The sequence below is a fragment of the Aedes albopictus genome, chromosome 1 (assembly GCF_035046485.1).
Source record: "Aedes albopictus strain Foshan chromosome 1, AalbF5, whole genome shotgun sequence".
Lineage (NCBI taxonomy): Eukaryota > Metazoa > Arthropoda > Insecta > Diptera > Culicidae > Aedes > Aedes albopictus.
The window spans coordinates 20,397,700-20,421,927 of NC_085136.1; the positions used below are offsets into that span (position 1 = coordinate 20,397,700).

The 24,228-nt window shown below is 42.7% G+C and overlaps 2 protein-coding genes across 4 annotated transcripts in view; one reads left to right on the top strand and one right to left on the bottom strand.

The window, feature by feature from the left end:
- The window catches only part of LOC109408928 (uncharacterized), a 56,222-nt gene extending 47,140 nt beyond the window's left edge, over positions 1–9,082 (top strand). For all 3 annotated transcript variants that reach the window (XM_062844165.1, XM_062844166.1, XM_062844167.1), the window contains 3 exons: positions 7,450–8,035; positions 8,096–8,476; positions 8,545–9,082. In XM_062844165.1, the coding sequence (XP_062700149.1) occupies positions 7,450–8,035; positions 8,096–8,476; positions 8,545–8,872 (1,295 nt within the window). In that variant the 3' untranslated portion in view covers positions 8,873–9,082. The remainder of the gene's footprint in view (positions 1–7,449; positions 8,036–8,095; positions 8,477–8,544) is intronic.
- The window catches only part of LOC109433612 (E3 ubiquitin-protein ligase Ubr3), a 229,740-nt gene that overhangs the window by 97,288 nt on the left and 108,224 nt on the right, over positions 1–24,228 (bottom strand). Inside the window, exons 4-7 of the mRNA XM_029861117.2 lie at positions 19,915–20,143; positions 19,671–19,850; positions 19,370–19,605; positions 19,151–19,306 (exon numbers count right to left, since the gene is read on the bottom strand). Coding sequence (XP_029716977.1) covers positions 19,151–19,306; positions 19,370–19,605; positions 19,671–19,850; positions 19,915–20,143 — 801 coding nt within the window. The remainder of the gene's footprint in view (positions 1–19,150; positions 19,307–19,369; positions 19,606–19,670; positions 19,851–19,914; positions 20,144–24,228) is intronic.

Genomic DNA, 24,228 nt, shown 5'->3' on the forward strand with positions numbered 1-24,228 from the left:
ATGCTTGAAAAGGTTACTTAAGTGAACAATCACAGTAAGATCTACTTGGAACGAGGAACTAACCCAAGAAGACATGTACTGTGGACATTCCAAAGGATTCAAAAACATGACTTCAAACCGGAAACTCTTGAAGCGAAAGAACAACAACGGGTACAACAATATAACTCTTAGGTTCTAACTAAGGGCTAGCATAGCTTAGAGACCCTACAATGTATTAAAAGCCTCCGATGCTCTATGGTTTAAGTAGAGTGAGCTGAATGTACATGATGCTAACACAATAAGCTAGAATTATAGAGTCATTCCATAAGGCTGAAATAACGAAAGGCAGAATATTATAAAATTGGTTAAAATATACCGTTTGGCACAAAGCCTTTTAATGTGGAGCCATTTGGCATGAAGGCCATTTGGCATAACCTACATTTGTATCAAGGAGCCTGTTCTGCTTATTATGCCAACCCGACTAGAAAATTGTAACAAAAATATAACATAATCTTAACAAATCATGATATTTATAACTCATTGTGATATAATCACGTTCAACATCCTTGGTGTTTTCAAAATACTATAACTCAATTATATCACATTATGTTATAAATGTTATTTCATAACTCATTGTATTATAATTTAGTTTTGAATCTTCGACATTTGGCAAATAATATAACAAAATTATATCAAATTATGATAGAAATCAGTAATCCAGAGGCTAAAATTCATATCACATTTTGTTATAATTTTGATATGATTATAACAAAATAGGATATAATCTTGATTATACCAGTGTACTTTTTGTTACAATTTTAGTTATTTTAACATCATCCTGCAGCTAATTTATAACATAATAAGTTAGAGAAAAATATTATAACATCATAACACAATATGATACAAAATTGATATAATTTTCTAGTCGGGAAACGCTGTTATACCAAACGGTATTAAGCCAAATGGAGTAGAGCCCATTAAATTGATTATAAGACTGTGTTTATTTAATTGGCTACCAACAATACACAAAAAGTGAATGATAACTTTCAATGAGATTCTATCTTTTTATGGTTGTTATTTTGAGATGTTCTACCATAGAAAAACAATAACTTAAAAGCTATGGTGTACTGAGTAAAAAAATTAATAAAAAAACATGTTTGGTAACCTAATCATAAATTTGAGCACGACTGCTGCAGGATTGACGTCGTTCGACGTACTATTTCAGCCTTACGTCATTTCAGTTTGTTTTTTTCTTTTAAAATTTGAGCTAATTCAGCCTTGCGGGTTTCAGCTTTTCGTAGATAGTTTCATTCAAACCTGTACACTAAATCTACTTAAGCATATAACAGACATTTATTACGAATCTAGAAATTGGGAATCTATCCAGAAATTCGTCTTAAAGGCTCCTTGTAAATTTTCCGAATTTAGACAGGGATTTCACCAGCGAGATCTTGGGATTTCTTCAGGAAGTCCCTTAATTCCCGAGCTTCTTCCAAGATTCCAATATTTCTCCTAAAATTCCTACTGCAGGTTTTCATGAGATTTCGTCCAAAGTTTTTCCTGAAAATATTCCCAGAAATTTCTGAAAATTTTCCCTAAAATACTCCCAGGATTCTTCACATGTTTTTCCTCCTGCGAATCTTGCTTTTGGTAATGATGATGAATGAGAGTGAATATATGGGATTGGCCATATTCAGCTTCATACGAATTATGCGAAATCACCGTTATGCCAAACATTGTTTATGCCAAATGAACATTATGCTATAAAACTTTATACCAAACGACTGTATGCCAGACAGGGAGGACCCACAAGTTTGTTTTGGTAATTTTTGATACGTTTCTGTCGGAGCAATTCTCAAAGTTAATTCCGGTGCCTACAATTTCTGGGATGCTAACACTAGGCTGAGTCTCAAAAAAAGCTGAACAAGAAATAATTGATAATAAGGCTGAAAATACAAAAATGAAAACAAATATTGACAATGTTTTGAAGGTATTTGACATGGCTGCCTGTGGGTTGATGGATCACTATTACAGCCTTCTGTTATTTTAGCCTTACATCACTCAGCCTTTCGTAGGTAACCTGAATTTCTTAAGTATGCTTGTGTTGTTCCGCGCCAAAGTTCGGAGTTATCTTTTTCCGAATGATTAAGCCAAACTCAACAGGAAGATGTTTCTAGTAAGAGGATGCCGGAAAAATAATGATTTCACAAACATACCTACTGAAATTTTCAGATGGAAGCTGATGGATTTGAATTTTTGAAATGCATTCACAAATTCCTCCCAAAAGATTCCTCTAGCAACACTTTGGGGCTTCTTTATTTCTAGAATTACTTGCATATTTTCTTCTACATTTCTACTTGGAATTTCCGTTGGATTCTTCCTTGAATTCCTTAAACAGTTTATTTTTTTCCAAGAATGCTTCCGTAATAAATCCCGTATTCTTCCAACGATTTATTGTCAGGAAGTCCTCCAGCCTAGCGACAATTTCATCCCCAATTAGTTTTGATGAGGTTTTAGGAAACGCCATAAAACCTAAACAGCTTTTTTTAAATTTTATTTTGTTTTCTAGGGCTTTTTTGAACTTTTTGTTTCGTTAAAGCCCAAGAAACATTTTGATGACCAATTAGTCTTGAAGACGTTTTGAGAACCGTCAAAAAACCTAATACTTTTTTATTTTGGTTTTATGATGGTTTTAAGAACCTTTTCTAATCTATTCGACTCAAAAATGTTACTTGGGATATACTTGGAAGAGGCTCTTTCCGAAGTTCTTTCCGGCTTCCCCCCTGAAAAATCTTCAACTACGACCAAGAATCCTTTCGGGATATCACCAGGAGTTCTTTCTGGATTTTTTCCGAAGTTATACTTAGAGTCCCCCCTCCCTCCCCACAGGAGTCTCTCGCGTGCGTGATTCCTTTCAGTGTTTCTGATGGGATTTTCATCAGATCACAACCAGGAGCTTTCTCAGAATTGTTCCATGGATTTGCTCTGCCAATTTTCAAGGATTTCTTCCGAGGATGACGACAGAAGATCTTAGCGAGATGTTTGCAGGAGTTCCTCCTAAGATTTCTTCCAGAGTCGTTCCGGGATTTCTCTTAGATATTTCGCGGGATAACTTCCAGAGATCTTCCCGGGACTTCTACAAGTGTTCATCCCGAGATGTTTCCAATTTTCTCTCTGATTTTTCCCGGGATTAATCGAAGCGCTACTCCCGAATTTCCCAGATTCTTTTGGGATTTCTTTTAAAGTGCCTCCTGGGATTTCTTTTGCAGATGGGATTTCTTACGAGATTTCTTCCAGAGCTTCTCTCAGGATTTCTCACAAGTTTCTCCTGGCATTGCTTCCCGAGTTTCTCTCGGAATTTCTTCAGATGTTCCTCCTGATATTTTATCCGGAGTTCTGAGGTTTGTCAGATCAAACAAATCCAAATTTTTTCCCAGTGTTCTTCTGGAGATTTCTTCCCGCGTATATTCTTGGCATGTATACTTGGATTTCCTCTCCAAATTTCTGTAAGAGTTGCTTCTGAGATTTTTTCCAGACATCCTGAAGAGATCTCTCTTAGATGTTTTCCCGAGATATCTTTCAGATTTCTTCCCGGTATTTGTACAAGTGTTCCTCAAGAGGTTTCTCCTGGGATGTCTCCTTGAAAATATAGCCATCCCGGGATTCCTTCCACAGTTTCTCCTGAGATTTCTCTAAGCGATTTTCTTGGGATTTTTCCAGATTTCCTCTAGGGACTTCTGCAGGAGTTTCTCTTGAGATTTCGACAGCAAGTAATGTCGATATTTCTCCAATACTTTCTTACGGAATCATTTCCAGGGCTACTCTCATAGTTTCCGCCGACATTGCTTCCCGAGTTGCTCTCGGAGCTCCTGCCAGAAAAACTTCCAGATATGTTGTTTTCTCCCTTAGTTGCATCACAAGAATAGTTTTAGTAGGTTTCTTCCTGGAGTTTCTCCCGATATTTCTCTCAGAGGTACTCTCGTGATTTTTTCAGGTTTCTATAGGGATTTCTTCCAGAATTCCTCCTGGGATTTCTACAGCAGATAGCGCCGGTAATAAATACTTCCATATCTCATTCTTAGAATTCTCCCAGAGCTTCTCTAGGGACTTCTCTTACAGTTTCTCCCGTCATTGCTTCCCGAGTTTCTCTTCTGTGATTACTGACGGAATTCTTTGTAACGAATGAGAAGATTCTACTTGTAGTTTCTGCTCGGATAGAAACTCCGACATAAATCCCGAAAGGAACTATTAGAGAATACTCAGAAGAACTCTTGAATATATCTCACGAGGAACTCCCTGTAGAAGTGCCGGAAGGAACTCTTGGAGAAATCCCGAAAAAAAACTAGTAAGACGAATCTCGGTAGTAACTCCGGAGACTTTGGGAAACCCTCTGGAAGAAAACGCGAGAGAAACACCAGGAAAAATCCCCGAAGAAACTTTTGTAGAAATCTTAGAAAGAACTACTACAGAAATCCCGAGAGGAATTTCGGAAGAAATCCCAGAGATAGCTTCTGAGAGTAATCCCAACAGAGACTCTTGGAGAAATCCCAAGAGGTTTCTCTGGCAAACCCCGCAAAAAAAACCTCTGGGTGAAACCCCCGGATGGAAATATGCATAAATTTATCTTGAAGTATCTTCTGGGATTTCTCCAAAAATCCTTCCAGCAATTTTTCCGGAGTTCCACACGAAACTCTGTCTGGAGTTCCTTCTCGGGAGTTTTTCCGGAGTGGTAGTTTTAATCGAGATACCTCCTGGTATTAGTGCCAGAATTCTTTATAACGAATGGGAGGATTGTTTTTAGAGTTTCTCCTGGATCCGGGTGAAAATCGTCAGGAACTCCGGGATGAATTCCGAGAGAAACTATTGAAGAAAACTCTTGAAGATATCCCAGAAGGAACTCCGGCAGAAGATCCGGAAGGGAATCTGGGAGAATCTCTTAAATTTTCTCTTGAGATTTCTCCAGAAAGTTCTTACGACAATCGAACCGGAGTTCCACAAAAGAGTCGGTCCGGAGCTACTATAATTCTTAGTAACGAATGGGAGAATTCTTTTTTAAATTTCTGCTGGATCCTGGTGGAAACTCGTATGAGGAATGTCGGCATAAATCCCAAAAGGAACTATTAGAGAAAACTCAGAAGGAGTTCCGCAATGGTTCTGGGAGAAATCCCGGAAAAACTAATGAATGAAATCGCGGCAGAGAAAAAACAAAGATCCGGGGACCACTTCGGGAAAGTTTTTGGAAGAAATCGTGGGAGGATCACCAGGAGAAGCTTGAGCTTAAGCTTGATTGACCGCCCGTGGATGCTACTCCAGTATCGCCAGACCAGCTACACTCACACAAGGACCAATGAGATAACTGCCGGGGACTAGCAGGCATCTTCAGTGTGTGAGCGTTGGTGATCTTCTATTTTTAGGCGATAATGGCGCCTGCCACGTCAGGTTGCAGGTCAATGTGGGGAAGGGGTAAGGAAGTGATGATTGCAATCGTTTGTATCGACATCTGGCCGAATATACCTCTGCACCACCACAAATTCTTGCGGATGTTGAAGTGTTGGTGGGAATTGGTTGGCAGAAGGTTCACACATTGGTGTGTGGATACCAGGGGAAGGTGATAGAATTGTGTGTTTTTATTATTTTTGAAGATGTGCGGCACAGTTCGCTTGATTGCATAACTTGTAGGCGTTTTCTAATAGGATTGTGACCCTGTGCTGTGTAAGTTTGGAAGGAAGGGAAACGGCTTTTTCAACCCGTTTCTGTTCTAGCGACAGCTATGAACATGTTTATATACACGAGTTGTATATGTAGAGAGCAGAGAGAAAGTATATAGAAAGATACAAAGTAGGAGGAAAGGGACGGGCCAGGGATTGAACCCAGGACCTTCTGCATATAAATCAGAAGCGGTAGCCACTAGACCACCAAGCCCTTCAAATCGTGGGAGGATCACCAGGAGAAATCTCCAAAGTAACTTTTGGCGGAATCTTAAAAATAACTACTGCAGAGTTCCCGGGAAGAACTCCGGAAGAAATCCTGAGATATCTCTTGCTAGTAATCTCGACAGGGACTCCTGGTGATATCCCGAAAAAACTCTGGTGAATTCCGGAAAAACTTTCTGCAGACGTTTCCTGGGATTTTTCCTAAACATGTAAATTTCCTACCGGTACTCACGGGGTTACTTCCAGAATTTCTTCCGGAGTTTCTTCTGGAATTTTCAAGGCCCTTTATTGATTCATTTAATAGTTCTTCATGGGATTCTTTCCGGAGTTCCACATAAGTTTCATGGAGTTTCACCAGATATATCTGCTGACAATATTGCAAGAATTCTTGGTAATTGCATCGGGGTGGAAACTCGTAAGAAACTCCAGAATAAATCCTGAGAGGAGCTATCAGAGAAAGCTAGTAAGAAACTGTTGGAGATATTTCAGGAGAAACTCCGGAAGAAATTCCAGATGGGACTTTGGAAGGAATCTCCAACCTGGAATAAACTTCTGAAGAAAACTCAAGATGAAATCTCAGAAGGTATTTTCGAAGATATTGCGGGGGGAGTTCCGATGCAAATCTCAGCAGATATTTCCTGGGAAAGTTATTAAGAAAAATCCTGGTAGGAATTCCAGAAATCTTAAACCAGATTTAAATTTAAGGCGAAACTGGAAGCATTTCCTCACTTTTTGGTTTCTGATTTTTTATTAAATAACGAAGCAATATTTTCAAAATCGGTTTTCGTGCACATGTAGAGCATGGATCAAGGTATCTTCTGAATTTTTTTGTAGTGGAAAATGTTTTTCGTTTTTGCAGAAACCATTTTTGAACAAAATTTCACATAAAAATGGTTTCTGCAAAAATGGAAAACATTTTCTACCTCAAAAAAATTTAGAAGATACCTTGATCCATTCTCTGCATGTGTACGAAAACCGATTTTGAAAATATTGCTTCATTATTTAAGAAAAAATCAAAAACCGAAAAAATGAGAAAATGCTTCCAGTTTCGCCTTAATCAATAGAACTACGATGAAACCCAAAGTATTCCTAAGATAATGTCAGAAATATTTGAAGAACTTTAAATAGAATGCAGATAGTGTCAACACTGGGCAGCGGCCACGTCTTAACAAATCCATTGGAATGATATAAGTAAAGCTAGTTAGAGACTCATTGTTTAACAACGAGAAATGGTAAGATTTTGCATGATCACGGTCGATCAGAAAATTTGTCTTACTTCAAGATTCCGCAGGCGGCACCAAGCCCAATAATAGTTACTAGTTTGTATAGAGTACGTGAATCATAATGGAAACAGCGTATCAGTTTAATCTGTTCACCTCAACCTGGACTTATTTCTGAGCGATGATTCATGTACAGGCTGACATCGTTACATCACTTCTTCCATTGAGCAAACACATCTTTATCGCTTTCTACAATCAAACAAATATTACATTATTAAAACACTAAACAACCCTTTCCTCACTCTCCCCAACCGCAGGCAACTTCACCACGGAGGCCAAGCTGATGCGCCGTCGCTTCGAGGACCGTACCAACCGAACTCAGGCTCTCCTCCAACGGGTCATGACCCAAGCCAGCCGGGAGTACTGGCGCTGTGATCCGGACCACGGCAAGCACAAGGAGGGCGAAACCTACGTCCAGCTGACCCGCCTACTCCAGGGCTACATCGAGAACGAGGTCGACATGAACACGGACAACACCTGCAAGGAGAACTGCGCCTACTACAACTGGGGCGTCAAGCAGGAACAGTGCTACAAGGATCTGTACTGCTCCAAGCAGGCCAAATGCGCCGGGAAGATGTACAAGTGCGAATACGTGGACTCCGACATGTGGATTTGCCCGGCGGCTAGCAGCAGCAACCGGCGGTACGAGTACATCGAGTACGAGAACGGGATGGTTCTGGGGCAGAAGAAACACTGTACCCGGGGAAGCACCAAGGTGGATTCCTGGTGGCGCTGGCTCTTCTGGCACTGCAGCTACTGCTTCTGCCTGTGCGACGATTCCGGACCCAAGTCCGATCGGTACATCAACATGCGGGAATCGGTTTCGGATGTCATGAACAACAAGTAAGTTCTGAACGTGTTTAACCTCAGCGCGATCATAACACATGTCCTTCTCTCTTTCAGAGTCGTCACCGGTCTACGCTTCATCAAGAAGAACCGAATCATCTTCCTAATGGTTCAACAAGGCAAGCTAATGCCCCGAGGACAGATCGACAACACCACCCTCGAATGGGTTGAACCGGAAGAGTACAACATCCTCTCGCCGAACATCCGATCCGGTGTGGACTACAACAACATGAACTACGATAACCGAGCGATGGATCTGGACGACATCATCCTGCAACCGCCGTACGTGGTAACGGGCGTTCGCTTCCGGATGCTGGGCACCCACATGAACCTGGAGGTCCGTATGACCGAGATGGACTTTGGAGCCGGTAAGCTCGTCGATCCGGACAAGAGCATCTGGGTCGGAAGCGACAAAACGGAACACAGCGAGGATAAGAGGTGAGTAACTGGGAATTCCTCATAGGTCCAAAAATCATCAACGCAACCTTCTCTTCCCCCTCCCGTAGAACCGAGATGAAACTGGACAAACCGCACATCCCGATCCTGAGCGCGACCAAGTCGGTCCCGGATTCGGAACCGAATCAGTTCATCAAGTTCCGCGAAAGTGATCGCGGTATGGACGCGGCCCAAACGACGGTCCCATTCTTCGACGCGCAGCCGGTGGTGCCGGCCAAGCAGACACCCCTCGGTGGAGCCGGTCTGTTCCACAAGGGACGGCCCAAGTTCGGCGGGTTCATGGCTCCGCGGGTGTTCACCTATGACGTTGGACCGCACGTGCAGCAACCGCTGGATCAGGTCAACGAGGAGGAACGGCGACGCTATTTGGAAGGTTAGAGGCGTGCGTGCCCGTGCGTCGTGGAGAGGAGCGATAGACTTTAGGTAACCAATACAACAACACTGTTCGATGAATCCAGTGTTCCAGTTCCGAAATGAGAAAACAGAAGTAGAATCAAAATTTGTAATTAGATTTGTGTGTATCTCCCACTTGTAGTATTACGCTGTAGTAGACGTGAAAAACTGTGCTAATAAATTACTCTTAAAACATTTCAGTTCGATTTGTGTGGAAAGAAAGATCTTTTGAATCATAGAATACTGAAATCTCCAATAAGGCTTAAGGATTTATCTCAAGAACGAGCATCTGATAGGCCGAAAGGCAAAAGGCTAAATTTCAAAAGACTGAGATCAAAGCATTGAATTTTCAGTCTAGCATATGTTTGTCTTATGTGATTTTCGGTCTCTTGGGGTTCGGCCTTTTGGGCCAGTCTCTGTCAAAGATCTGAGAAGCAAATTGTGCTATGTAGAACAGATGGAAAATATCCCTAATTGCATTTCTGGATAAATTCCAAGGGAAGTACAAGGAGAATTCCTGGAGGAAATCCAGAAGAAGTCTTGGAGGCATTTCAAACGAAATTACAGAAGAAATTCCAGATAAATACCAAATGAATTGCAGATGGCCTCGAGACGGAATTCCAAAAGGAATTCCAGAAAAAATCCAGGGGAATACCAGGATGAACTGGTCCTGGAGAAGTCCTGGAGGGATTCAGGCAAATCCCTGTGGAAATTTTACGGGAACTCTACAGGAACTCCAGGGGAATTCTATGAGGAGTTCCAGGGAAATTCTATGAAGAATTTCAGGGAAATTCTAGGAGGAATACCAGGAGGAAGTCCAGCATAACTCCAGCAGCTATTCCAGGGCAAATTCCAGCGGAATTCCAGGACGAATTCCACCGGAATTCCAGCGGAATTCCAGCGGAATTCCGGGACGAATTCCAGAGGAATTCCAGAAGAAATTTCAGAGAAATTCCAGGAGGAATTACAGAGAAATTTCAGAGAAATTCCAGGAGGAATTTCAGAGAAATTCCAGGAGGAATTTCAGAGAAATTGCAGGAGGAATTTCATAGAAATTCCAGGAGGAATTTCAGAAGGAATTCCAGGAGGAATTTCAGAAGGAATTCCAGCGGGATTCCAGAAGGAATTCAAGTGGAATTCCAGAAGGAATTTCAGAGGAATTCCAGAAGGAATTTCAGAGGAATTCCAGGAGGAATTTCAGAAGGAATTCCAACGGAATTCCAGAAGGAATTCAAGTGGAATTCCAGAGAAATTATAAGAGGAATTCCAAGAGGAATTCCACAGGAATTCCGAGAGGAAATCTAGAGGAATTCCAAGAGGAATTCCAGAGGAATTCCAAGAAGAATTCCAGAGGAACTCCAAGAGGAATTCCAGAGAAATTCCAAGAAGAATTCCAGAGGAATTATAAGAGGAATTGCAAAAGGAATTTCACAGGAATTCCAAGAGGAATTTCAGAGGAATTCCGAGAGGAATTCTAGAGGAATTCCAAGAGGAATTCCAAAAGGAATTCCAGAGGATTTCCAAGAGGAATTCCAGAGAAATTCCAAGAGGTATTCAAGAGGAATTCCAAGAGGAAGGCTCTACTCCATTTGGCATAACGGCCATTTGGCATAACGAATATTATACACATTCTTATCAAGAAGGCTGTTCTTTGTGTTATGCCAAACGGCATAATGCCAAATGGTAGAGCCTTCCTCTTGGAATTCCTCTTGAATACCTCTTGGAGAAAAATTCTAGAGGAATTCGAAGAGGAGTTCGAGAGGATTTCCAAGAGGAATTCCAGAGGAATTCCAAGAGGAATTCCAGCGGAATTCCAAGAGGAATTCCAGCGGAATTCCAAGAGGAGTTCCAGCGGAATTCCAAGAGGAATTCCAGCGGAATTCCAAGAGGAATTCCTGCGGAATTCCAAGAGGAATTCCTGCGGAATTCCAAGAGGAATTCCAGCGGAATCCCAAGAGGAATTCCAGCGGAACCCCAAGAGGAATTCCAGCGGAATTCCAAGAGGAATTCCAGCGGAATTCCAAGAGAAATTTTAGCGGAATTCCAAGAGGAATTCCAGGGGAATTCCAAGAGGAGTTCCAGCGGAATTCCAAGAGGAGTTCCAGCGGAATCCCAAGAGGAATTCCAAGAGGAATTCCAGCGGAATTCCAAGAGGAATTCCAAGAGGAATTCCAGTGGAATCCCAAGAGGAAATCCAGCGGAATCCCAAGAGGAATTCCAGAGGAATCCCAAGAGGAATTCCAGCGGAATCCCAAGAGGAATTCCAGCGGAATCCCAAGAGGAATTCCAACGGAATCCCAAGAGGAATTCCAGCGGAATTCCAGCGGAATTCCAAGAAGAATTCCAAGAGGAATTCCAGAGGAATTCCAAGAGGAATTCCAAGAAGAATTCCAAGAGGAATTCCAGAGGAATTGCAAGAGGAATTCCAGAGGAATTGCAAGAGGAATTCCAGAGGAATTGTAAGAGGAATTCCAGAGGAATTGCAAGAGGAATTCCAGAGGAATTCCAAGAGGAATTCCAGAGGAATTTCAAGAGGAATTCCAGAGGAATTCCAAGAGGAATTCCAGAGGAATTCCAAGAGGAATTCCAGAGGAATTGCAAGAGGAATTCCAGGAGGAATTCCAAGAGGAATTCCAGAGGAATTCCAAGAGGAATTCCAGAGGAATTCCAGAGGAATTCCAGAGGAATTCCAAGAGGAATTCCAGAGGAATTCCAAGAGGAATTCCAGAGGAATTCCAGGAGGAATTTCAGAGAAATTTCAGGCGGAATTTCAGAGAAATTCCAGGAGGAATTTCAGAGCAATTCCAGGAGGAATTTCAGAGAAATTCCAGGAGGAATTTCAGAGAAATTCCAGGAGGAATTTCAGAGAAATTCCAGGAGGAATTTCAGAGAAATTCCAGGAGGAATTTCAGAGAAATTCCAGGAGGAATTTCAGAGAAATTCCAGGAGGAATTTCAGAGAAATTCCAGGAGGAATTTCAGAGAAATTCCAGGAGGAATTTCAGAGAAATTCCAGGAGGAATTTCAGAGAAATTCCAGGAGGAATTTCAGAGAAATTCCAGGAGGAATTTCAGAGAAATTCCAGGAGGAATTTCAGAAAAATTCCAGGAGGAATTTCAGAGAAATTCCAGGAAAAATTTCAGAGAAATTCCAGGAGGAATTCCAGAGAAATTCCAGGAGCAATTTCAGAGAAATTACAGGTGGAATTTCAGGGAAATTCCAGGAGGAATCTCCGGGGAATTGCAGAAAGAATTTCAGGGAAATTTGAGGAAGAATTTCAGGGAAATTACAGGAAGAAATTCAGGGAAATTCCAGGAGGAATTTCAGGGAAATTCCAGGAAGAATTTCAGGGAAATTCCAGGAGGAATTTCAGGGAAATTTCAGAAGGAATTTCAGGGAAATTCCAGGAGGAATTTCAGGGAAATTCCAGGAGGAATTTCAGGGAAATTCCAGGAGGAATTTCAGGGAATTTCCAGGAGGAATTTCAGGGAAATTCCAGGAGGAATTTTAAAGAAATTTCAGCAGGAATTTCAGGGAAATTCCAAGGGGAATCCCAGAGGAATTCCAAGAGTAATTCTAAAGGACTTCCAAGAGGAATTCCAGGAGGAATTTCAGAGAAATTTCAGAAGGAATTTCAGAGTAATTCTAGAAGGAATTTCAAAGAAGAAGGGGACTTCCAAGAGGAATTTCAGGGGACTTCCAAGAGGAATTCCAGGGGACTTCCAAGAGGAATCCCAGGGGACTTCCAAGAGGTATCCCAGGGGATTTCCAAGAGGAATCCCAGGGGACTTCCAAGAGGTATCCCAGGGGACTTCCAAGAGGAATCCCAGGGAACTTCCAATAGGCATCCCAGGGGACTTCCAAGAGGAATCCCAGGGGACTTTCTAGAAGAATTCCAGGGGACTTCCGAGAGGAATTCCAGGGGACTTCCAAGAGGAATTCCAGAGGACTTCCAAGAGAAATTCCAGGGGACTTCCAAGAGGGATTCCAGGGGACTTCCAAGAGGAATTCCAGGGGACTTCAAAGAGGAATTCCAGGGGACGTCCAAGAGGAATTTCAGGGGACTTCCAAGAGGAATTCCAGGGGACTTCCAAGAGGAACTCCAGGGGACTTCCAAGAGGAATTGCAGGGGGCTTCCAAGATGAATTTCAGGGAACTTCCAAGATTAATTGCAGGGGACTTCCAAGAGGAATTCAGGAGACTTCCAAGAGGAATTCCAGGGGACTTAAAGAAGGAATTTCAGGGGATTTCCACGAGGAATTTCAAGGTTTTCCCAAGAGGAATTATAGGAGACTTTCAAGAGGAATTCCAGGGGACTTCCAAAAGGAATTTCAGGGGACTTCCTAGAGGAATTCTAGGGGACTTACAAGAGGAATTCCAGGGGCTTCAAAAAGGAATTCCAGGGGACTTCCAAGAGGAATTTCAGGGTATTTCCAAGAAGTATTCTATGGGACTTTCAAGAGGAATTCCAGGGGCTTTAAAGAGGAATTCCAGGGGACTTCCAAGAAGAATTATAGGGGACTTTCAAGAGGAATTCCAGGGGCTTTAAAAAGAAATTCCAGGGGACTTCTATGATGAATTCCAGGAGACTTCCAAGAGGAATTCCAGGGGACTTCCAAAAGGAATTCCAGGGGATTTCCAAGAGGAATTTCAGGGGACTTCCAAGAGGAATTCTAGGGGACTTCAAAGAGGAATTCCAGGGGGCTTCAAAAAGGAAATCCAGGGGACTTCCAAGAGGAATTTCAGGGTACTTCCAAGAAAAATTCTAGGAGACTTTCAAGAGGAATTCCAGGGGCTTTAAAGAGGAATTCCAGGGGACTTCCAAGAGGTATTCCAGGGGACTTCTCAGAGGAATTTCAGGGGACTTCCAAGAGAAATTCCATGAGACTTCCAAGAGGAATTCCAGGGGACTTCCAAAAGGAATTCCAGGGGACTTCCAAAAGGAATTCCAGGGGACTTCCAAAAGGAATTCCAGGGGACTTCCAAAAGGAATTCCAGGAGACTTCCAAAAGGAATTCCAGGGGACTTCCAAAAGGAATTCCAGAGGACTTCCAAGAGGGATTCCAGGGGAATTCCAGCTTAGCTTAGCTTAGCTTAGACTGACTGCACATATCTATGGTTGCTACTCCGTGATTGACTCGAACCAATGACAGTTGCACAATGAATCAACTGAATAATTGACTGGGAGTGGTCAACATTCTCACTGTGCACGCTTCAGAGGCTCTCTTTAACAGTACAATAACGGCGCCGGACACGTCCTTGCAGTCAGGTTGGAAGAGTGAAGGAATGTTAAGGGCGGACGGGACGGTCGAGGAAATATCCGCCATTGCTCTGTTGCTACTAAGATGGTAATCTCAGATTCTACTTCATATAATGGAACAAAAATCTATCATTGTGCATGCTCACTTGCAGTGCATATGCTGATTGTTTTTCAGCCTCATCTGTGCGATAGAAATCGAGATTACCATCTTCAAAATCGCGAGGCAAATTGTTAGAAAGAGAGGGAAGATAGGAAAAATAACACAGCGTCCCGATTCACCTTAATAGCAACCTTTGTTATGTGAAAGTTGGCGTTTACCGCACGTCTCCACCAAAGGCTGCAGGAAGGAGTGATTGTTAGTAGGGCAGGTATCGTTGGGTCAGGATTCACTTCGATAAGTAATATGACCTTTTGGAGTTGCAGTATGCCGTGCAAACTGCAGTGATGTTGTTCGCTTCACGCGGAAAGCAAACAACCAACCACCCTCGTCAGGTGATTGCTCAATATTTACTACAAATGAAGCAACAAAGTGCTATTGTTCGCATCACGCGGAAAGCAAACAATCGACCACCCGCGTCAGGTGATCGTTTAATATTTACTATTAAAGACGCGAAAACACATACAAACTTAAGCGCTATTGCTCACTTCGCGCGGAAAGTAAACAATCAGCCACCCGCGTCAGGTGGACACTCAAGATTTACAACAAAAGACGTGTCAAAACATGCAATCTGATGCGCTATTGCTCGCTTCACGCGGAAAGCAAACAATTGACCACCCACGTAAGGTGATCGCTCATTATTTATTCATAAAAATACTTGCAACAAATATACATGGACAGATACATAGAAAAATAGTATGTCGTTAAGAGATTGCACAAAAGAAATGAAATGCAATAAAAAGAAGAGATAGTTTGTAAAATGCCATCTCGAACAGTGACAAAATGGAACAAAAATCCAAGTCGACACTCATGGTGACGAACTATACAAAGTCAATGAAAAAATATTTGAAAAAAGGATATTATAAATATATGGTATAAAATTGTATTAATATAATAATTGATGTAGAATCTATAGAAAGAGAATAACTAGGAACAAACTCACCGAATAATCGCCTGCCATCAATCGAACCAAAAATGCGAAACGAAAAAAAACTAAATCGGAGCACCGAAGGCAACGCGCGCGCGAATCCGGCCTCCAGCTGCCGAGCCGTCACTACACACACTGACTGAAGCCGGGTCTTCTTCCTCTGCCATCAATCGGATCAAAAAGCGCAAAAAGCAAATGGATAAAAACTAAATCGGGGTACCGAAGGCAACGCGCGCGCGAATCTGGCCTCCAGCTGCTGAGCCGTCACTACACACACTGACTGAAGCTGGGTCTTCTTCCTCTGCCATCAATCGGATCAAAAAGCGCAAAAAGCAAATGAAAAACAGAAAAACTAAATCGGAGCACCGAAGGCAACGCGCGCGCGAATCTGGCCTCCAGCTGCCGAGCCGTCACTACACATACTGACTGAATCCGGGTCTTCTTCCTCTGCCATCAATCAGATCAAAAAGCGCAAAAAGCAAATGGAAAAAAAACTAAATCGGGGCACCGAAGGCAACGCGCGCGTAAATCTGGCCTCCAGCTGCCGAGCCGTCACTACTTACACACCAAGAGGGATTCCAGGGGAATTCCAGGAGAAATTCTAGGGGAATTCCACGAGGAGTTCCAAGGGAATTCCAAGAGGAACTCCAGGGGAATTCCAAGAAGAATTGAAGGGAAGAAATTCCAAGAGGAATTCTAGGGGAGGAATTCCAAGAGGAACTCCAGGGGAAGAATTCCAAGAGGAATTCGAGGGTAGGAGCTCCAAGAGAAATTTCAGGATAACACCGGATATTTCGGAGTTTTTAAAATATTTTGCCATGTATTATGCTCAATATTGAAGCGCAACCTAACTGAGAAACAAAACTAACCCTTATGTGGCCGGCAGGGTACCCGGGTACCCAGCGCCCATTTAAAATATACGGTGTAGAAAAAAGCAAAAAGTTTGCCGGCCACATAACGGCTAAAGAACTTTTACAGCAACGCAATCTCATAATTTCCGTAAAACTCAAGTTTTATGTATACAGTAGACGTTCGCTCGGTGCAAACGCTTTAACTGCAATGCTTTTTAACTGCAAGTCCGCTAAGTGCAACAATTTTGCAGTTATCGCACCGCTATCCGTCAAAATCAAATGTCAATAACGATGCGATGTTTTTCGTATGCACTTTTGTTGCAATGCGATGTTTTTCATATGCACATTGGTTACATTTTGCAACAACTGACAGTTATGTGACGTCTGTCAGTTGTAGCAGTTATCGAATTTCATTCGGTAAGTAAAACGTAAACAAGTTGCACTTATCGAACGTCTACTGTATGTAAGCAGTTTGATATAAATTTGACGGGATTATATTTCAGTCACATTCGTTAGTAGTGACGCACAACCGACTAACAAAATTAGCTTATGAACATGTCAATGGCATAAACCATTTCTAAGAATTACTATCGGTCAAACCCATTTCGAAGAATCCGCGATATGATGAACTTAGTCACAAGATCAAAGCATAGAATAAGAAAGTGCGTAAACGCTAAGTACAGACGATGAGATAAATGAAACGTTGCAACGCGTTGTTTATGCAGTTTACCATACTTACGATAAGCGTAGACGACGAGCGTGATTCAACCCGTATGAATGGAATTGGTATATAGAATTGCCTTCAAAATTTTGAGAACGATGTTTAGTTTTTGTATGAGAATTTGTGAGGTTTTGTTTATAGTGCAAGCCTCTGTGTGGCCGCGATGCGATCGTGAGATTACTCCGGAAATTCCTCTCGTGTTCTCTCCAAAAATGTTTCAGGATTTCTCCAGGAGTTCCTTCAGTTATTCTCCAGAATATCTCCAGGAACTCCTTTCGGGATTCCTTCAAAAATTGAGTAAGAGTTTTCTTTTAGGATTTCTCTAGAAATTCCTGCCGAACTTCCTCCATGAGTTTCTTATGAAATTCCTCTACAAATTATCCCAGGTTATTGCTCTACAAATTTCATCTGAGATTCCTCCAGTCTTTTTTGGAATGTCTCCAATTTTGGCAGGAACTATTGAAGAAAACTTATAAAGAACTCTTGTAGCGATTCCCAGCTAAACTGCTGTAGATATTTCTTGACACGTTGTTGGAGGAATTCCTCAACGAAGTGCTCTAGGAATTTTATAAGAAACTCATGCGAGATTTCCAGATGCAACTTCTGTGGAAATCCCGGGAGAAGATCCCAGAGAAATTACGGAAGGAGCTGATGAAGAAATTCCGGAAGAAGTTGCTGGAGCGGCAGAAGTTTCTAATGGAGCCTTAATAGATGTTCTAGATGGAACACGGCAAGTAGTTCTTGGAGGAACACCGGATGGAATTCCTCTACGAACCCCAGAAATTATTCTTGGAGAAATCCATGAAGGAACTCCTAGAGGAATCATGAATTGAATTCCTGGCCGATTCCTGAAAGAATAACGGAAGGTAGTCCTGAAGAAATCCCGGAAAGAATTACTGTTGCGCAATCCCGAAAAGAACTTCTGTAATAATCCCAGAAGATATTCCAGGTGAAATTTTGGAACGATCCCAGATGTCACTAATGTGTAACCTCAGAAGAAAAACCAGGAGAAATTGAATAAGGAACTATGGGAGGAACTCGTGAAGTAACTGCTAAAAGAGTTCCTGAAGGAATCCCGGAAGGAATTAATATAGGAATCCTGTAAGAATTTCCTTGAGCATGAGCATGAGCATGAGCATAGATGACCGCACAATTCGTAGTTGCTACTCCGTGATTGACCAGAGCAGAATCCTGTAAGAATTTCCTTGAAGAAAGAATTTCTGTATGAATACCATCAAGGACATCTGGATGAATCATATGAAGAATGCCTAGAGGAATACCAGAGGATTAACATAAGAAACTTCCAGAGGAATCTCAAAAAGAAATCCTGGAGCAATCCCAGAAGGAACTTCTGGATGCATCTCAGAAGCAACTCGTGGAGGAATCACTGAAGGAACTCCTGGACGAATCTCACAATTAATTCCTGGAGAAATTCGGTAAGGAATTTCTGGAATAATCCTGGAAGAAATTCCTGCGGGAATCTCAGAATAAATCTCTGAGTGAACCCCGGAAGAGATACCTGAAGAAATCCCGGTGGAAATTACCGTCGGAATCCCAGAAGAAGTCCTCCCGCCAGAGTCCGCATTCAGCCATATTTCACCATAGGCACCGCGGCTTGCAGTGCCCTATGACTCCAGAGCACTGCGATTATTGGGAAGAATTACTTAGGAGGGGTCTCCAGTTAGCCTAGTGGTGAGGGCTTTGGATCGCCAATCCGGAGACGGCGGGTTCGATTCCCGTTCCGGTCGGGAAAATTTTCTCGACTCCCTGGGCATAGTGTATCATTGTGCTTGCATCACAATATACTAATTCATGCAATGGCTGGCAAAGAAAGCCCTCCAATTAATAACTGTGGAAGTGCTCAAAGAACACTAAGTTGGAGAGAGGCAGGCCAGGTTCCAGTGGGAACGTAGAGCCATACAGAAGAAGAAGAACTTAGGAGGAACTCTGCGAAAGTAATAAATTCCGGAAATACCTCCGGGAAATATTCCGAGAGAAACCCCTGCAGCAATCCCAAGATAAACTGAAAGAAATCTCGCGAATATGTCTGGGAGAAATCCGGGGAGAAAGTCTTGATAAAATTCTAGGAAGAACCCATTTAGAAATCCCAGGAGTAGAACTAATTAGGAATCTCCCAAAATGCTCTGATTAAGGGTCGGTTCTCCAGATTTGGCCTTTTCTGGACTATATTGATTACACTAATCTCACTGTTGTTAAAAGATTAAGTAACCCACACCTCCGACGACTAAACTCATATCCGATGTAGTTGACGTGATAACCTTAATTTGCTCCCTACATAAACCTTATCTTCACGAAGACCATATCAAAGAGAATGTTTAGGACTTACCTGAACTCGCAGTGGATGCATCATCAGTTTCGGCAGCAGCTCCGCCGACGGGAGGATATCGCTCAGCGACATACCCATCTTCTTCACACCTTGGCAGATGAACGCTGCGAGATAGCGATGCAGCGGATAATGAAACGATGCTCGATACAGCTCCTCCTAAAAGGAATGAATTGTTACAATCTGAATTGTCACTATACAGATGGATTCCCCAGCACTTACCTTATTGAACTTCGGATGCTGGTAGAAGTTCACCGCGTCCAGCCAGTCCTGCAGGTAGTTCACGCAGAACAGCATGATCTTCTTGGCCAGCGGGGCATGCGAGGGATCCTTGAGGTGCGAAATTATCGACCACATCGGATAGGCGCTGGCCTCGAGTTCGCAGCTGAAGGCCGCATAGTAGGAACTTGGTTCGAACTCCACATGGCTGCCCGTTTCCCGGATGTTTACGTTCATGCCTGACGATCGGGACCGGAGTAAGATATTAAATCCCTTTGTATTGCGAAACTAGGAAAACACTCACCTTGCAACATCGACAGAAACTGGAACCACATGTCGATCAGGTTGTCATCCTTGAGGAACACCAGCGCGACTGATTCGTGCGACAACACATTGTTAAAGTCGGACGCCAGCGGCCAGTAGCAGTGATCCTTCATCACCCGCTTTGCGCAGTCGATCACGTAGTGGAAGTTCCGCGATGGATCTAAAAATGAACAACAAGAATTGCGTAAAATTTGGTTTTCGGGGACAGCAACAATTAATCTCACCATGCAACGTGTTCGCGATCAGGATCTTTGACATCATCTGCTTCAGGCTGATGATCATCACGTGCAGCAGGCTGAGCTCTTCGACCATTTTCAGAGCAAGGCTTTCGTTCGAGAACAGCTGGACGCTCATGTGGACCACCCGGTTGCTCAGCGTGTCCGGATCGTTGGACATCTCCAGCACGCTCGGTATCCGGCAGTAGTGCATGACGAAGGTGCGGGTTAGGTGCTCCTGAAACGATAGAGGAATGATATTAGAATTTGTGGGGTACCACAAGTGTTATGTTGAATTTAATGTTTTCTTCAAACTTTGTGCTAGGGGCTATGTGAAAATCCACGTTTTTGAAACTAGAAAAGCCAGGGCAAAATAGTGTTCTTTTTGAAACTTGCTGGTCAAAAGGCATGTTTTGATGTTTTTTGAATTCCTTTTTTTTTTCTTCATTTTATTCTTAAGACTTTCATATTATCTTAAATCTTCCTGGAAATACGGAAAATTTAAAACCACCCCTCCAGAAATTTGTCATTGAACTTCTTCAGGGTATCCCCCATAATCTCCTAAAAAAATGTTATCGAAAATGTTGAATGAATTTTAACGTTGCAGGGGAGGATAGAGGTGATAGATATAGTGGTGATGCCATTTTTGCCATCTCCCCGCAGGGATTTGAGCGATCACCGGGAGTATTTCAGAGATGTGTCAAGATATTTAAGGGGAATTTCGTGTGTTTTAGAGGTCTTCCGGGGTTTTCAGGAGATCTTCAGAGATGTTTCATCAGGATTTCAAGGCGTTTCATGGTGTCGAGGATAATCAGGTGAGCTTCAGGGGGTTGAAAAAGGATTTCAATTGTTTTGATTGATTGATTTAGCTTTATTAAAGAGACTTTCAGCCCTTGGCTGGTTCGTCTCTCAGTAGAAGGATTTCAAGGCGTTTAAATGGTTTGCAGAAAATTTCTTGAAGTTTCCAAGTTTCCGAGAATTGCTGCAAGCAAGGGGATGTACGAAAAGTATCTGTAAGAGTCAAGTGGGTTTCAAGGCGTTTTTTGAGGGAACTCCGGGAATTGGCTTAAGAAGTTTACTGGAGTATTATGGGGGTTTAAGAAAGATTTTAATGCGTTCAAGTGTATTTCATTGGATTTGAGAACGCTCCAGGGGAGCTTAACAGAACGTCGGGGGTCTTAAGGGGTTTCGTTAGGGTGGAGAAGAGTTTAAATGCTTTTCAAGGCGTTTCAGTGGATTGAGAAGATCCCAGAGGGATTTAGGGGGCCTTTAGAACAGATGAAAGAGGAGATTACGGGATCTGAGGAGAATTACGCAAGGTTTACAGAGGGATTTCAAGACGTTTCAAGGCCAATCAGTTGGTTTCAGGGGGTTCCAAGGGTTTTCAGAGGGTTTCATCAGAGATCTATCAGAAGTAGTACCGTACTGGTCACAAAAAAGTTCATAAACACTAAACTTCTATATTTGCTCTTTCTGATTCGCTCTCTCTGTCTGCAGTCGCTAACATCTTAAAAGTCTGAATCCCATACAAGTCACCCAGGCAAAGAGGGATTCAACTCCGATCCTTCCGTGGCCTTGGAACCGGATTGCGAAAGCGACGCTGTTACCGTGCAGAGTGAACTCACTGGCTTGGATTCCACCTCTAACTGAAAATGAACGTTCGCTCGTTGTACTACTATGTACTTCCCAATTCTCTTAGGCCGTATACCCCTCGTCTACTGTGACAAGACTTAGGTGAAGTATTGAGAAGGCAGGCTGGCACGACTTCCTTCGAGATATCCGTCGCCAACTCCCTGTCGATCATGACGTACTGGCTCCTACCGAGTGGGATAGGGGGGATTAACCGGGATTCCGCCGTTGGTCACACTTCAAAGGCAGGCGGTAATGGTGGCAGAAAAAGAGTATCATGGTGAAATACCGAGGTCTACCGGGCTGACCCCGCGAGACCTGGTAAATCCAAAGAGTTGCGACTTGCGTGTGCTAGGGCTAGGAGGATCATTTGGAAGGCCAAAGAGGGCGCGTTGGCTGACTTTGGGCTGGAAGGTCAAAGCTGTCAGTGGTAAAACAGACACGCGGAAACAGTCATAGAAGCAGAGATCAACTTCACCAATGATGATGCAAGTACGGTCGCTCTGGTCTATGTTGATCAATTTGCCAAGATGTCGGCAAACAGCAATTTCATCGAACCCTTCTTACACGCCAAGTCATTGGTAGAAGCCGAGTTCTGCTACTCACTTGAAGACGACAGCAACCTTAGTCTATAAATAGACGACAATAAGGTTTTCAGTTTGAACGAGCTCAATTGGGCACTTAGTCATGGCACTGGAAAAGCTGCGGGTCCTGACGATATTGGGTATCCTATCCTTTCAGATACTTATCGACCGGTTGGCCTTGCTTGACACAATAAACCGGGTATGGCATACTGGAGTTATACCTGATGAGTAGAAAAAGGGCTAGTAATTCCTATCCCCAAAGAGGGGAAGGACGAGACCAATAACACAACTTAGTTGCATAGGGAGAACACTCAAGCGGATGGCTATAGGTTATAACCGTCACGTGTCAACAGAGCTGGAAAGGTTTGAACGAATACACCCACAGCAACATGTATTCCAATGCGGCTACGGTGCGGAGATGTTCTATTCTGAGCTTGATTGTCTTTTAGAAAAAGCGTCGAGTGAGGACCTGCACATATATGTAATCTCAGTAGATCTCTCCAAGGCCTAAGACCTAACATGGAGACTCCCGATCCTGACTATCCTCAAGAGATGGAATATATCTACGTAGCTAACTACCTACGTAATGGCAGTTTTCGAGTCTTGAAGGCAGGAGCCACCTTCTCCCCGAGGTTGGTCGACAATGACATTCCGAAAGGGTCTGTCATCTTAGTCACACTGTTTTTCATTGCCATGAACTCAGTCTTTGGACGCATACCCCCAGGAGTACACCTCATAGTGTACGCCGATGATATAACCCTAGTATTCTTTAGTGAGAAATGCTCAATCAAGGGTCAAGATTTCGTGACAATACGGTCTATTATCAGGGTTGCGGAGAAATACTAGACGTACCACACATATTACTAGAATGTCCGGTACGTGAGAAACTGAGGAAAGAACTCGACGTAAACGGTTCAATACGGGAAGTATTGACTGACGACCATTACGCTAGGGCTCTATGATGCTATCTAGCACCAGACTGCTGCTCTATGAAGTCATAGGTGGAGAGGTAGAAAAGTAGAGAGTTAGAGGGCAAATTTTACAGGGGTTAGCAACGATACGCGTTCTTCGACACAGTACTGGGTAAGGCAGTCGCAGTACCAAGACTAAGAGGTTGGCCCTTTAAGCATTAAAGTTGAATCCGAAAGAAATGTCGAAGGTGTCTGACTTCAGGAGCGGAAAGGTCAACAAGAAGAATTGACTCGCATATAACCCTAGTTCTCGTGATTCACGAGTCGTGAGTAACACCAGCCTTATACATCCAAGAAATCAAAGGAACGAGTGTAAGAGACAAAGAGGAAGTAGTGCAATGTCAAAGAGGAAGTGCAATGACAAAGAGAAAGTAATGCAATGTCACGTCAACACGATTCGCCGACCAAGGGGTAAGCTTTTAATTCTCCCAGATAATCTTTAAATTCTCAAAACTATTTCTCTAAGAAGTATTCCAAGGATTTCTCCGGGAGGAATGCATCGTACAATTTCAGTGCGAGTTCCCTCACCAAACCTTCTAGAAGCTTCCCCATAAATACCTGCAAGGGATTCTTCAGAAATCTTCCAAGAGTTTCTTCAAACATTCCCAGGAAAATTCCTCCAAGGATTCCTCTACTGATTCCAATAACTCTTCAAAGAATTTGTTCTCTAGACTTCTACGGAAGATCTTCCAAAAATATACCAAATTCTCCAAGAATTCCTCCAACGACTTTTCCATTTTTTTTCTCTAAGGATTTTATTTTATTTTAGGAATTCATCCAATGATTCCTCCGTGACTTCCTTGAGGATAATTCCTAGAGGGATCCGTTGAAAAATTCTAGAGATATTCCTGGAGAAATCCTTTCAAGAATTTTAGCAAGAATCCTTGGAAACCCCTAGAGGAATCATTTTAAAAAGATCTTGGAGGAATCTTTGCAGAGATTTCTGGAGGAAATCCTGGAAGAATAATTGGAGTATTTTCTTGAGTGTTCCTCGGAAGCGTTCCTGGAAGAATCTTTGAGGGGATTCCTGTATAAATCTTTGGAAAATTATGAATCATTAGAGAAAATTCTAGGGACATCCTTGAAGGAATCCTTTGAAAAAGTCTTGAAGGTATTTCAGAAAACACGCATGGATGAAT